Source organism: Cheilinus undulatus, linkage group 4, assembly GCF_018320785.1.
Source record: "Cheilinus undulatus linkage group 4, ASM1832078v1, whole genome shotgun sequence".
NCBI classification, from domain to species: domain Eukaryota; kingdom Metazoa; phylum Chordata; class Actinopteri; order Labriformes; family Labridae; genus Cheilinus; species Cheilinus undulatus.
In genome coordinates this window covers 55,436,241-55,451,860 of record NC_054868.1, presented here as the reverse complement: position 1 = coordinate 55,451,860, position 15,620 = coordinate 55,436,241, and the positions used below count along the sequence as shown (strand labels likewise).

General features: G+C 40.8%; 1 protein-coding gene across 2 annotated transcripts in view; it reads left to right on the top strand.

Annotated features, from left to right (window-relative positions):
- Nucleotides 1-15,620, top strand: part of LOC121508725 (myomesin-2-like) — a 52,272-nt gene that overhangs the window by 12,040 nt on the left and 24,612 nt on the right. For both annotated transcript variants that reach the window (XM_041785763.1, XM_041785762.1), the window contains exons 4-12: nucleotides 335-470; nucleotides 1,691-1,845; nucleotides 3,278-3,370; nucleotides 6,002-6,090; nucleotides 6,166-6,204; nucleotides 8,487-8,651; nucleotides 8,858-9,019; nucleotides 12,131-12,272; nucleotides 12,547-12,758. In XM_041785763.1, the coding sequence (XP_041641697.1) occupies nucleotides 335-470; nucleotides 1,691-1,845; nucleotides 3,278-3,370; nucleotides 6,002-6,090; nucleotides 6,166-6,204; nucleotides 8,487-8,651; nucleotides 8,858-9,019; nucleotides 12,131-12,272; nucleotides 12,547-12,758 (1,193 nt within the window). The remainder of the gene's footprint in view (nucleotides 1-334; nucleotides 471-1,690; nucleotides 1,846-3,277; nucleotides 3,371-6,001; nucleotides 6,091-6,165; nucleotides 6,205-8,486; nucleotides 8,652-8,857; nucleotides 9,020-12,130; nucleotides 12,273-12,546; nucleotides 12,759-15,620) is intronic.

The following is a 15,620-nucleotide window of genomic DNA, read 5'->3' as shown; positions in this document are numbered from 1 at the left end:
TAGTCTGAGGATCACTGTCAGCTGTTAGTCGGTGTTCTGGTGCTGTAATGTTAAAGACAGTCATATTTAGATTAAATTAACACGAGATGTCAGGACAGAAGTTCACTGCTACTGTCTAAAGCTGTGGCTCCCAGCCATTTTCCTTTAAGCCCCCCTCAACAAAGGAATGCTAATGTTTCCCTCACTGAAATACCTCTGCATAAACTGATTGATAAGTGTTTTTATGAAGATTTTAGTTCATGTGTGCAGCAGGTCAACTACACCCTTTAGCAGTATGATAGTGAAGAGTGTCTATATCAGCAGAGGATCAGCCAGAGTCTTCTTGTGTTGTCAGGACTGATGAGGGGACTGAAGAGTATCAGCGAGTGAGTGCGAGCGTTGGGAGAGGACTTACTGTCATTCAGGAGGAGCTCCAAAGGATGAGGATCGCCACCAAGGCCCAGGTGGACAGTCTGGCTATCAAGAGAGAAGTAAGTGGCTAGTAACACAGCATTTATCTGGAAAATATACCTTATAATCCCCCTCCATTTGAATCAAGTATCCAGTGTCTAGAATCCATCATTTAATTATGCCCAACATGGTCGCTGATAAAGCCTGAGGTGGAGTTATGACAAAATACTGAAAGAAATGACTAACATTTATCATATGTAGAGCCTTTTATAAGTCTATTATAATGATGTTTATGTGCAGGAATAATAATAGATTAGTAGACTGTTCCGGGTTTAAATCCCGGATGAGCCCCCAGGTACTCTTGACCTGGCTCAAAAGAGGTTTTAGTACAGATATGCTTTATGACATCATCGTAAAAACTAAACTTCTTTCAACAGCGCGGCAATTTGTTCACGTCTTTCCTCAATAAAGGGCGGAAATCATCAGAATCCAGCCAATAAACGTTCTGTTGTGACTCACCTTACAGATAAACACAAGTTGGAGTCAGTGAGAGGAGGCGCAAAGGCAGTAAAAGTCTCCTGTCACTTCAAAAACTGCTGCATCTGCACAGCATGAGCCCATTTAATCCTCTGAGCTGTAGTAGATGTGCAGATACGAAGAGAGAAGTTGCTGGCATCTTAAAAAGTGATTTTAATAATCCATGGCTGCAGGATGGACTTTTTGCTGGGTCAAAACAAAAACAGTCTTCGCTCAGGTCATGACCCCAGTGGTTGCCATGGTAGCTTCTTCTTTCTCCTCCTTTGTGAGTTTGTAAACCAGCTATGTGCGTACCGCCACCTGCTGTTTTAGGCCGAGTAAATACGCAAGTGCTCCCAGGCACGGTTCGATGTTGCTAGTGTGAAAGCAAGCCAGGGGGAGAAGGGGGAGGGTAGGAATCGCGCCGCGGTGCGGTTCGAAACAACTGGGCCTAATGTGAGAGCACCCTTAAAACAGGAAGTCCTGCTGACAGGAAGCTGTCCCAAGAGAAATACACATGCACAAACAAATGCATGTATTCATAGGACAGGTGCATGTAGAACCAAAATGAGTTCATCAAAAGTTCCACAGCTGTCTGTCCTCTTATAAAAAAATGTTCAGTCTACAAATTAGCCATGCTTGGAAAAAGAGACTGAAAGTGTGATTTAGAACCAGCAGGCATTTTACTCTAAATATGCTCAAAAATTTTAGGAAACAGAGTTTTTTTGTAGAAAAAAGTCCCAGTTCTGAATCTACATCCACTTAAATGGTTTTCTCTCTGCAGGTAAAAGACATGATGGCAAAGAGACCAGACTTTTTGGATGATATCCCCAAGATGCCGGACTTCCTGGTTGCCCTGCGGCCCCACATCGTGTGGGAGAAGACCCCCGTCAAGCTGTTCTGCACCGTGCAGGGAAACCCCCGGCCCATCGTCAAATGGTCAGAACATCCTACAGTGATCTTTCTAGAATCAGAGCCTGTAGAGCAGAAAATTACTGCCTGGTTCGTCCTTTACAGAGCCTTAATTTAAGACATTACAGTTCCCTCAGTAAAAGCAGAGCACTACATGGGTTACTTACACAGCAAATAAAAACGACCTTCTGCAGAGTGTAAATGCTGCCCCATTAACCAGGATCATTGAACCACAGTGAGTCATTTTGTACATGCCCTCCTGCACATTTCTGAATATTTAACAGGGTTGAATAGTGTCACTGAAAAGGCTCAAATCTGAGATAAAAATTCCAATTTATTAGTTCAAAAGATCAGAAAATGATATTAAAAATAGAAAAAGAATGTTTTTAAAGAGCAAATATATGCTGAGAAAGTTGAAATCACAAGTTTGAAAGGTAAAAATATAAGATCAAATTTGAAATCATGACTTTAAGAGTCAAAATATGACTTAAATTTTAAATTGTGAGTTTTATAGGTCAAAATATGAAGTTAAAAAGCCAAAATAAGGAGTTGAAATTGTAAATGAGCTAGAATTCAAAATGATGACTTAAAAAGTTAAAAATATGACTTAAATTAAAAATTGGGAGTCTCAAAGGTCAAAATATGATGATAATATGAGAACAAAACTTGAAATCATGTTTTTAAAAGTCAAAATATGGGATTAAAAAGCCAAATTACGAGTTGAAAAGGTCAAAACATGAAATGAAAAGTCAAGATCACAAGTTTGAGTCGTAATCTTGAGATGCAAAATTGAAAATATGAAATAAAACACAAATTAATTTCTGTCCCCACTATCAGACTTTTTATGAAATCTTACTTAATCTTTACTTTTAGATTTTTAATGGCATAACAGCTTATACTGGAGGAGATCTGCAAACCTCATACTGGTGGGACAGTTATAATACAAATATGATATGATCTTGCAGGCCGGATATAATCATTCCACGGGCCGGAATTGGCCCCCAGGCCTTGAGTTCGACACCTGTGTCTTAAAACATTGGTTCCCAACCTGGGGTCCGTGACCTCCCAGGGGGGGCACCAAAGATCTTAGGGAGGGCGCAAGGCTTTGTCTGCTCTAAAGCTGCCAAAATTAGATTTGCAAATATTGACTAAAACCCAGATAAAGCAGTCACAAAGTATTTTATAAAAAGTTCTTTTGATTAACAAAACATGCATAGGCCTTTTTAAGGGTTTTTATCCATGAAACAATGAAAATCTATGTTGATCTTTGACAGCACTGTGACACTTTTTGGCTGAGAAACACTGTCTTAAGGTGTACTTAAATTGCGATAGGAGGAATTGGCGTGGAAATGGATTCCTTGTGTTGCAATAATCATTGGATCATATCCCAAAGATATCTTTGTGTTTTTACTGAAAATTTGCAATTTTTAGCTGTTGACTGACTGCTGACTGTTTCCAGGTATAAAGGAGGAGTGCCCGTCGACCCACTGAGCGCTCCTGGAAAGTACAAGATTGAAAACAAGTATGGAGTCCACGGATTGATCATTAGCAGGTATGACACAAACATAAACATGGTAACCAAGTGTTTGTTTACTAAATGACACTGACTATTGGTTTCTCAGCCCAAATGAGACCTGATCCAGAATTTTAAGGTTTCATTTTGGTCTCTTCTACTGTTTTTTCTGACATTTTTCATGTTGAGCCGGTGTTTTCCCATGGTTGCGCTAGCAAACAAAGAAATAGCACTGAGAAGATCTCTGGCAGAGGAGATAAACGACTGTTGATTTGCGATTGTTTGTTGGATATGTCAGCCTCCTATCACCTCTCTAAGCATCATGATCTAAGAGTTGGTTGCAGAGAGGGAAAGGGAGGCCTGCCGTATCAGGGGTTAGGGCCTTACCGGCTGCCTGGTTCGTCATCTTGAAGACGCCTCAGCTGTTGGTGTCGAAGTGCTGACCTTTGCGTCATTGGAGCCATGAATTCCTCCCACTGGTAGCTCCGCCTCTCTCTCTCTTTCTCTCAGAGGCGTTGGATTCCTCTGGCATTCAATCGTTATATTCCAGGGTTACTGAGGAAACCGTTTTTTTGTCCCTAACTTTGTAAAGGTAGTTATTTTTTTACATAAAGCCTGAGTGAAAGGCTCTTTTAAAAGAAGGACACAGACATGCTGAATGTCCCAGCAGCTGGAAAACCATCTGAGGTCTTTTAAAATAGTTCCATGCAGGGTGAAGGTCACATTTCTCCCTTCTATTCTCACTCTCAGACTTCTCTTCAGTTGCTGGCACAAGGACGCCAACAGCTTCTTTTCATACCCTTCACATGTGTGAGAGCGTTGTATCAAAAGAGGCAGAACAACATGTCCGCTGTCACGTCAAACATCAGCTTCTGATGGCGGCATACCCGTGTTTGTCTGCATTACTCTGCAAGGGCCAAGATCGACTCCATGTCCATCTGTTTGCTCAGTTTCGAACTCTTTGTTTGCTATTTAAAGTTAAATAAAACACCACTATAAATAAAGGGACAAGTTTGTCTTCTCCAAATGTTCAAATCCTGTTCCAGTCTGTGGACATAATGACAATATTTATAAACCTGTATTTATATATCCCCCCAACAGAGGATTTACATACAGTAGCTCCAGAAACTCAACATTCTTCAACATTCATTCAACAACATTACATCACAAGAATTCAACATTCTTGTGATGTAAAATAATAAGACAAAGACATCTTTACTGAACTTTTTCCACCTTTTATGCAAAGGTGAAGGGAGGGGTGGCTTTCTGGGTTTAAGCCTGAATGCTTTAAATAAAAAGCCCCAAAATCTCTCTGGTTTATAGAGGATAGATAAATGCAAAAAGAAATAAATTACTACAGCTGCAAGCAGGAGTAAAAGGGCTTTGCCCCTTTTTTGGTGTTGGGGTGTTGTCTCTACTGTGCTAATATGTAGAACTGACCGATGTTTATCATGTACATTAAAGGAAAACAGGTCATTTTAGAGGTGTAAGAGGTGTTACAAGCTTCCTACAGCAAAACCATGAAAATAACATGTAAATGTTTGCGTGGCAGACCCTGAGCATACATGTGAAATTTGAAGCAAATCAAATGTTTCCATTCAGAATTAAGCCAACTTCCTGTTAAATGGTGAGATTTGGAAATGGTCACATGTGCCACCCAATTAACCTTTATGAATATTGCTGGTGTTACATACTAAAACAATATAATTAATGTCTTTTCTATGCTGTTCATTAGAGACTTATGCCAACTTCCTGTTAAATGGCGAGATGTGGAAGTGGTCACAAGTGCCACCCTAAGAGCCTTTATGAACATTGCCAGTGTTACGGAATGAAAGAATATGATTAATATGTCTTTTCTTTGCTGTTCATTAGACTTATGCCAACTTCCTGTTAAATGGCGAGATATGAAAATGGTCACTTTTGCCCACAGGCATCTTTTATGAACATTGTCAGTGTTACAGAATGAAAGAATATGATTAATATGTCTTTTCTGTGATGTTCATTAGAGACTTACGCTAACTTCCTGTTAAACAGCGAGATATGAAAAGGGTCACCCCATCCCCCAGGCTTCTTTTAAGAACATTGTCAGTGTTACAGAATGAAAGAGTAAAATGTATTTGGCCTTTCTGGGCAAATCAGAGTTTCATAATGTTCACCACTGATAGAAGTGTGAGGAAATGACGCAATTGCATCACTTCCTGTCTCTATCAGGGGGCGCTATGATGAGATATTTGCATTCTGTGGGAGTGTTGTCACTATCATGGGTGTTTTTATATGTGTAAGTGACCAGGTAAGGACTGCTGCTCATCATGTTAAATTAAAAGAAGATGGGACATTTTATGTAAGAGGTGTTACTGTCTTCCTACAGTAGGTGCCGCTACAGCAAAACCTTGAAATTAACATGTAAATGTTTAGGTGGCAGACCCTGGGCATACATGTGAAATCTGAAGCAAATCAGATGTTTTTTTTTGTGTGTGTAATGCCAACTTCCTGTGACATGGTGACATAGGTGTAGCACAGGGGGGAAAGGGTACTGACTACCCGGTCCAACAGTAGGGGCCCTTGTGAAACTGAAAGTAAATTTTATTTAACTATAGTAAAAATATTGCTGCTAAATGAGCAAATTTAGGTTAAAAAATACCAAGTCTACCTGCTCTTCTCATCCTGTAGGTGTGTTGTGAGTGATACTGCTGAGTACAGCGCTGTGGCTACCAACCCTCATGGCACGGCTACTAGCAAGGCCATGGTTACCGTGAGGAGTAAGTCATCTTCTTCTGCCTCATCACTCTCTCTTCCTGTTCCTCTTTTTAACACTGGTTTTCCTCTCGTCACAGGACCAGCAGGACCCGGGGAGCTCTGCCATCTTGGACTGGGTGAGGAGTGAAAGGGAGCTGTAGCCCAGGATTAGGATGTGTTAATTTTTTATTTGGATTCAAGCCTGAATACAAACAAGCTCCTCCACATTGGATCATCAGCTACAAATAGAAGCTCATGTGAGAGGGCTGATAAGACGTGGAAACTATTGTGAGGAGGTGCTGCGCTCGTCTGCAACAACATGGAGTCAAAACAAGAGAGCATCCTGAAAATAGGACCATGATTCCCTCCATTATTTACCAAAAGAAAGTCCCTAAACAGGCCAACATGTCTGACCTTTAATGCACCGAAGCAGGGGGATTTCTACACTTTAAAAAGGTTTGGGGTCAAAACCAGGGGCTATCCGTGCAGCCAGCCTTTGGACGGTCTGCAAGTTTTCAAATGGGAAAGACCGAAATGCAACTGTAAAAAAAGTCAACAAGAATAAATGCAAATAAAAGATAAAAAGGTGATAAAACAGGAAGATATAAAGATGGTAAAAGTAACAAATCAGTGGGATTAAAGGGAAAAAAGAGAATAAAAATGTAGGAAGATAAGATGCCACATTTAAGATGAAACCAAATGAAGAAATCCTCCTGTCCTACTCACCAGGGGAATATGATTTATTTAAACTTATTTATTTTCCTGGTGAAACCACAGGAGATCATGTTGGTGTTAAAATAAATAAGAGTGATTGACAGTGAGCTGGGTTTGTTCCCTCATTCTGTCAAATCTGTTGCCCAAAAACTGTCCCACATGAAGTCCTCAGTCACAGCAATGGAAGCACAGAAATCACCAAAGATTTATCCACGACTTCAGCTTCACGGACAAAAACAGGAGCACTCTGAGCAAACGCTGCAAAACCTTTACAGAAAGTACATCAGAAAGGCTGAAAATGTAAACTCTGCACTTTAAACATTTATGACTTAAAGCAAAGAAAGCAAATTCTGGAAGACCTGCTGGGACATATCGAGAAAATAAAGCCTTAAAGCATCACAGATTTGCCTCAGTTTGTATGAAAACCTGCAACAAATTTAGGTTTTATATGCAACAATCACAAAAAGTCCAAAAAATTAAAAATATTCTTTAAACCTACATCTTTATTGGGAATGGATTTTGAGCCGATCCAAAACTTTGTTTTGATGCTTTTTGGTGATATAACCCAGAAAAATGCAGTTTCTTCTTAAAAGATGCTGAAAAATCTCATAAACTCTGCAGCATCACAGCGTAGCTCCGCTCTGCTGGATTCTCACGACATTAAGACCCCTGATCATCAAATCTATGATTGAACTAAAGCTGTGATTTTAACCTCCTGAGACCTGAGCTTTTGTTTGGAATGCATTTTTAGTTTCTTCCACTTCTGATGATTAGGACTGGATAAGTTTGAAAAGCTCAGCTTTGTCTTTTACCAGGAATTCATTTTGACAAAAATTATGTCCTATATCAACACAAATACTCTTAAATTTTCTAATAAACTACTAAATTTCAGTGAAAAAAATCTTAACAAAAAATTCCTTTAAAAAGTGCCCAAATTTCTTCAAATATCTCAACTAAACTTTATTATGAAGCCTGAATTTTTATTTGAAATTCCATTTAAATTCTTGAAAATTTTCCCAAAAAATCCCCCAAATCCCAAAGCAAATCGGTTCCATGAAAAACGTCAGAAAATTCTCCAAAACATGCCAACAAATTCTTCTGAAAATTCCATTACGTATTAGCAATATCAAAGGATACACCGCCCCCCAATTCCACTTCAAATTCCCTAAATTAAAAAATAAAATTCCTAAAATTTTGTGAGCATACCTAAAAATTTCAAAGCAAGTCATTCCCAAAAAAAATTCAAATAAATTCCCCCTGAATACAAACACATTTTCCAAATGAACACAAAAATGACAAACTCTCCAAATCTCCTAAACATAAAAAAATCCAAAATTTTCATGCAAATACTCAAAAATTTCACTGCAAGAAAACTTGGGCTCTACCCCAACTGTCAAAATACACACAAAATATACAAAAAATTCATGTGAATTTCCAAGAAATAATCCCAAAATTATCCATGGAAATCCCTGAAATTTTCAATGAAATTTTCCCAGTTTTTCCTGCCAGTTACTTATACTGCACTGATCAGTTCAGACGGTTTTCTCAAAGCTCTAATAGTAGGAAGTATTACTGTTATGTTGTGTAAAAGCCAGACTGTAATGTCCTCATACGTGTACACAGGGTCTTAGGAGGTTAGACACCCAAACAGACCATTCATGCACCAATAAAAATGATTAACAGCGATGTGTCCCATTCCTCCCAGTGCCCCATCTGACTGAGATCCACGCCAGTAAGCTGGAGGTGTCGCTGCTCGACCGTTTCCCGGTCTCCTTCGGCGTGGAGGACGGCTCCATCAGTCTGGTCTGCACCATGGTGGTCGTCCCCGACCTGCCCAACGTCCCCCCCCTAGCCCAGTGGTACAGAGACGGTGAGACATTAGATTACATCCTTTAGTCAGGTGTAGTGCTGCCTGCTCAGTGACATGTCTGCTTTATTTATTTTCATCAATCATGCACAGCCGTCCCTTCCTCCAGCCTTCAGAATTACCGTCATTTCACCAGGATGCTTTGCAGCTTCCCCACATTTTTTGTTTAACCTTGTAAATTTGAGTTTCTCCTCGCCGTTTGCTGACAGATAAACTGCTGAAGCCCAGTAACTTGGTGCACATGTCTGTGGGCGGAGGTGCCGCCCGTCTGACTCTGCCTCAGCTGGCCAAAGACGATGAAGGCCTCTACACCCTCCGCATCTTCACAAAGGACGGCACAGCTGACCACAGCGCCTACCTCTTTGTTTCAGGTACCCTCTCTTCTCTTCATGTAGGATTTTATTCAAAAAAGACATCACATTTTTCTGTAGAAATCAAAAAACAGTCAGTGGATGATGTTTCTGTGAAAATCTTTAGCTTTTAAAAAGGCTGGTCTGAAAGAAAACTCTGTCTCCTCCAATGATTCTGATTGGTCCGGTTGCTCTCTGCCCTGTATCAGTTTGAAGCTTTACAGGATGGATCTGCTTGATGACACTTGGAATCTGGACAATCCATCAGCTTTTCAAGGTTAAAGGTCAAACATTTTACCCCTTTAAGACAAGTTTATATTGGTCCCAGAGGTCCCCAAAACAATCCTGCGAAGTTTGTTGCTGAAAAAACACTCCAGTATTGGATTTTTGCATGTCTAAAAACCCCTCTGTTTCAGCCCTGCTCAGAACCAGCTGTTTCTGTGTCTGTGGCTTTAAATGTGAATGAGCTGTCTGACTCCACCCCTCTCAAGAAATAGATGTGGCTTCATGGATGTGGCTCTCCTGATTCTCCTCCCAGCTGAAAAGGGATATTTATTTGCATAGTATGTGACCTTTAAACTTCAAATCCATTCAGCTGAAAGTCACAACTTAACACAGTCACAATTTAAATCTTAACACCGGGGCTGTTGTGTCCAGACACAGCAGGAGAATGCTGCCCATAGCGACATTCAGATGAAATCTTCAACAGCAGCATAAATGACACACTTTTGGCTAACAGTCACCAGTTAACATGGTCACTCATTAAACCGTAACACCAGGACTGTTATGTCTTTGCACAGGGGAGGATGTTGGAGGAATGGAAGGCAGACGATGCTGGCGGTGTGTGTGCTGCTCAGTCTGATCTGATTGTGTTAGCATGTAGCGTTGCCATGTCTGTAGTTTACATCCCACACATCAGGTGGTTCTACACAGCCTGAGCCCTCAGGTGTTGATTTAGGATGGATACCTGTACGGATGTCTGCAGTGACCAGATTTTCTCAAGCTGTGAGCCATTTGTGACTTGACATCAACGATTTTAAAATGTCCAAGGTATCTTCTATGATCGTCAGACTTCATCACAATGGCTGCTCTGTGTCTGAACTTCTATAACCTCCATGAGAATTAAGGCAAAGCACACCCCTAATACCTGCTGATCTGATTAATCATCTTCTCCTTCAACAGTCGGTGTTTTAGGACTTCAGCCAAACCTCAACATATAACAAACGTCACATCACAGCATGCTCGTAAACTTAGACGAGTGCAATTCCTGCCAAACCTGATCTAAAGATGTCTCAGTCTGATAGACAGAGATAATTATCGTTAAATCCACTCTGCCTTTAATTAAAGAGAACTTACGCCACAGTCATTTATGTTCCCACGATGAGATGACTGGTAGGAACGTCTGCAAACATAGAGACAGTTTTAATCGTGTTTACGCTCAACAAGCTCATTTGGAAATACAAGGACAGAGCAGGACTTCTACAAAGTAATGTCATTAAATAAAAATCTGTAATGTAGAATAAGTGACTGTATAAATCTTCACCTACTTTAGAGTGACTGATCTAATCCAACAAAGATCCAAACAGTTGGTGCTAGTAGTCTCACAGTGATTGTAGTATAAAGACACCTGTGTCTGGAAGTTCTGGTCACTGGCTCATCAGTATTCCTGGCTACCATTACACCGTGAAGACAAAAGAACGCTCAGAGAAAACGTTATTGAAAGTCTGAGTCAGGGGTCATTCCCAAGTCTCTGAACATCCCCCAGAGTTCAGTTAAATCCATCATGATGAAATGAAGGAATATGTCACATGTGTAAATCTGCCTAGATCAGACCATCCTGACAAACTGAGTGGGTGTGCAAGAAGGAGACTAGTGAGAGAGGACACCAAGACACCAGTCAGAGCTTTATGGGAGAGTGGCAAAGAGAAAGACACTGTTGAAGAAAACTCAGATTCAATCTGGACTAGAGTTCACCAGAAGGACTGTGGGAGACTCCATGGTCAAGAGGAAGAAAGTTCTTTAGTCTGATGAGACCAGAATGGAACTTTGAGACCATCAGACAAGACGCCAAACACTGACATCACCACAAACACACCATCCCCACTGTGGAGCACGCTGGTGGCAGCATCATGCTGTGGGGATGCTTCTCAGCAGCATCGTGCTGTGGGGATGCTTCTCAGCAGCATCGGGCTGTGGGGATGCTTCTCAGCAGCATCATGCTGTGGGGATGCTTCTCAGCATCATGCCCTGGAAGGCTTGTTAAGGTAGAGGGTCAAATGAATGCTGCAAAATGTGACTGAAGCCAGATAAAGTTCCTGCAAGTCAGCATTCCCGTGGTTGAGAAAAATTGATTCAAAGTAATTTTCTTCAAAATGATAATTTTTCGTTTTTTTCTCATTTTATGCAAGGCCAAAATTTAAACTACTCATTCAATGAAAAAAGTACCACAAATGTGATATTTAAAAGGATTAATTTTGTGTTTTAAAAAGCCCTGTTTTCGGAGTTTCTGCGGGGAGATTGAGGGGAGGGGAAAGTGAAACTGCTGGGTGATAATTGGCCTCTCAGCCTGCCATTGTTCCCAGTTTCACCCATTGACATGGACAATAACAAACACCGCATGGCTCAAACGCCACCCCTCCCCCAACACATAACTACAGCTGTTTCTAGTTATCACCTTTATCAACAAGCCTTAAGATGCACTCTGCAGTGAAGAAAAGTAGAAAGCTTGGAATCAACACTTTCATAGTGTGTACAAAACTCATAAATGACCTCGGACGAGTTGCAGGAGTTTTTACCAGCTTTGGTCACAAATATAGAAAAATCCTGGAGGACTCAGAGCTGTGACTGCACCCAAAGGTGACTCTACTAAATATTGAATAGGAGGGGGGAATATTTATGCAGTCAGTCATTTTACAGTACAGATTTATATTAAATTGGTATTACTTTGTAGAAATTTGTTTTTTGGGACAAAAACCAATACTACTGACCATGATTGATTTATAAAATCGGTATCAGTGTAAAACATTTAAAGGGGAATATTTTAAATAGGGACTGTAGGTGTTAAACCGTCCCTTCTGTGTCCTTCCTCTGTCCTCTCTTAATACCTCTTGTCCTTGTCCCTTGGCTCTCTAGACGCCGCCACCTCCAAGCCTGGCGCCCCTGGTGCACCGATGAGCGTGAAGGCATATGACATCAACTCAGATTATGTCTTGGTTGCCTGGAAACCCCCAAACACCGTCAATGAGGCGGCGATCACCGGATACTATGTGGACCGGTCAGTCTGCATGTGGAAAAGTCTTCATCCTTTCTTATTATAGCCCAGCGCTGGCACACTAACACCAAAACAGTCAAAGTCTGCTGCACCTGGAGGGGAATTCCTGTATTTTTAAACATGAGTTCTGTTTCTAAGGCTGTAAATGTCGACACGATGACTGAATAGACTCTGTAAATCCTCTCAAGCTGCTTGTTTGTCAGTAAAGCTCCAGGAAGTTTTTGTAATAGTCGTGCCCTGTTCTGACACTGATGTCTCCTCTGTATCTGGTGTTCAGGTGTGAGGCCGGCTCAGACACCTGGGTCCAGTGCAACGATTCCCCAGTGAAGGTTTGTAAATACCCGGTTCACGGCCTGAGCATGGGACGCTCCTACCACTTCAGGGTCAGAGCCGTGAACAGCGCCGGCACCAGCAGGCCGTCCCGTATGTCAGACAAAGTGACCGCCCTCGACGCCGCCGAGAGCGAGAGGCTGCAAGGTACCGAGGAAGGTAAATGATGAGTGCAGAGCGGCGGGCTTGGACTCATCCCTAACGGGTCTGCTGTCGTTTTTCTGAAACAGTGATTAAAATCGAAGGGAGGTACGACATAGTGATCAGAGACGATGACCTGGAAGGTAGGGTGGTTTACAACAGCTGATCTGGGTTCAGTGATTCACTTTTAATAACTAAAGTCCCTTTTTTTTAAATCACCTAAATGCTAACAGTTATCCCTCTTTACAATCCTCCTCTGTCCCTTCATCACTAAACTACATTTAACATCTAAAAGGAAGATTTACTGGTGAAAAACTACAGTTACGTCTGCAGAAACTCAGTCCTCACTTACATCTATACCAGGGTCCTCTTAGAAATGACGCATTTAAACACTCCTGTCATTATTAATATAAAATATACTGGAGAAAATACTGACGGTCCTCTGGTCTCTACCCAATCTCTTCTTGTGTTTTCACCACAGTTTAGAGAAATATCTGGATTTTAAACGTCCTGCACGAACACTTTAGTTCTCCTTAAGTCTCTGTGATAAAAGCTAAACCTCCTCTATCAGAGATTTTTCACCAAAGATCTGCGTTTAGCTGATTTAAGTCATCAATGTGGAAAAATTAACATTTTTAGTCGACTAAATTTAAACAGCATTACAAAACAGAAACAACAAAATACTGAAAATTGGTGTGATAACTCTAAAAAACGTGCTTTTTCTTTGTACCTAAGACTAGTGGTTCTCAACCTTGGGGCCAGGACCCCCATGGGGGTCAAGGGACACTGAGAAGGGGTCTCCAAATTCCATGAAAACATGTTTTTAAAATCACACTGTTGCCACTTTACACCAATTTTGCCAATTTTAAACCCATTTTCAAAAATTATTCCAATTTTATCACATTTTCACCATTTAACACCTATTTTTGTCAGATTTAAACCCTTTCCACCAATTTTTCTGCCTGTTTTTGTCACTTCTAAACCAAATCTTGTCACTTAAGCCTAATGTTGCCTCTGTTGACCCATAATTGCCACTATTAAACCCTTTTTGCCAATTTCTACACCAAACTGTTCAATTTTTAACCACATTTCACCATCCAATATGCCCATTTTTGCAAGTTTAACCAATTTCTGCTAATATCTGACTACTTTTTCTTTCTCAGTTAGCCTTTTTTGCCAGATTTCATAAATCTTTCATCCTATTTCACCAAATATCCACCTAGGTTGAGAACCGCTGCCTTAGACTACGGTGGCTCTAAAGGCCAACTGCAAAAACTTTCAGTGAATTGTGAAAGTTTTTCATAAAACACAAATAAATACAAACAAATAGACTAAGAAAAGTCCTGGTGTGCAAAAATGTTTTGAGTAGGGCTGTCAAGATTAATTGCGATTAACTACAATCTGCAATTAGTGATAATGATTAATCACATGCTTTATTTTTGCCCTCAACAAACTTACAGCATGTAAGCATCTCCCTGCAGCCTCAGTGATGTAAACTCAGTCTTCTTCAACGTCTCATTTCAGTTTTAAACTCACAGACAGCTCAGCGGACGAGTCAGACGTCACCTGAAACATCAAACATTTAATCTTTACTTTTCTCATGTTTCCTTTTCAGTAGAAAACAGGTTCATGTAAAAATCTTCATTTTACTTCAGTCTGTTTGAAAGTGGAGGTCAGTAACCGTTGGAGAAATCTAAACTGACACATAAACAGATTTTAATGCAAAAATAAAACTAAGCACATTTTACAATTTCAAACCAATCTAGGTTAAAATATCTGGTTATTGATTTGACTTCTTCTCAGAGACATTTCAAGTAGAGTTGTTCTGGTTCTGATACCAGTATCAGAAATACATCTGATGCTGTTTAAAACGCAGGTCCTGGTATCAGTGAGTACACGAGTTTATGCACCGATCCGATTCCATTTGGTTTAGTTTTATATTTTGCATCGTTTAGCCATGCTAACTGTTAGCGCTATAAACGGGAAATCGTTCTTCTTTGCTGACGGAAACCACTGTGTGCACGATGCATAATTTTGTTTTCGTCAGGCAAACAGAAAAAATATCCATCAACATCTGCAGGGCTACATCTCTTTACAGTCACATCAGAGTTAACAGCTAACATTTCTGCCTTTAAACTCACAGAACACAAACACATCTCCTCCTCTCCTAAAGGTTGCAGTGCCATCCTTGATCTAACTCCACTTCTCCTGTAGTTTGAGCTAAAACCGACCACTTTCATAGTTTTCTTTCCCTCTAAAGTGTGCTGAGTACCCCCCTCCTTACCTCTGAGCAAACTGTTAACACAAATCCTGATTCACTCACAATAATGTGAACTCTCTGACCTGATGTAGAAGTCCCACTGCAGACTTTCAGCCTTGGAGTTCTTTACTGAAGACACAGTCACGCCTTTAGAGAAAACACCAGCACAGCCCATTCAAAACCATAACTTAAGTACATAACAGCAGATGTAGCATCCTAACTGTAGCGATGATGTGACAGAGCTTAGGTCAGCTAATCAGGGTCATCTCTAGCGTGGGACTTCTGCATCAGGAGCTGCTGTTTCTCATGGTTCACTCCTGATCTAGGCTATGTTACTCTCCCGGGGGAGCCCACCGACGTGCACGCGTCTGAGGTTTTCAGATCGTACGTCGTGCTGAGCTGGAAGCCTCCCAGCCCCCGCGGGCGAGCTCCGCTGTGGTACGTCATCGAGAAGGTGTGTGCCACCTCATGTTTGACTGCCAGAGTCCAATGATAAAATACCTGTGACTAAAGAAGGATACGGAGGACATGAGCCTCTATAGCAGGGATTTATTTCTCTCTACATTAGTTATGATAAAAATACAATTTAAAAATGCTTCTCCCATAACAATCATTAGTTT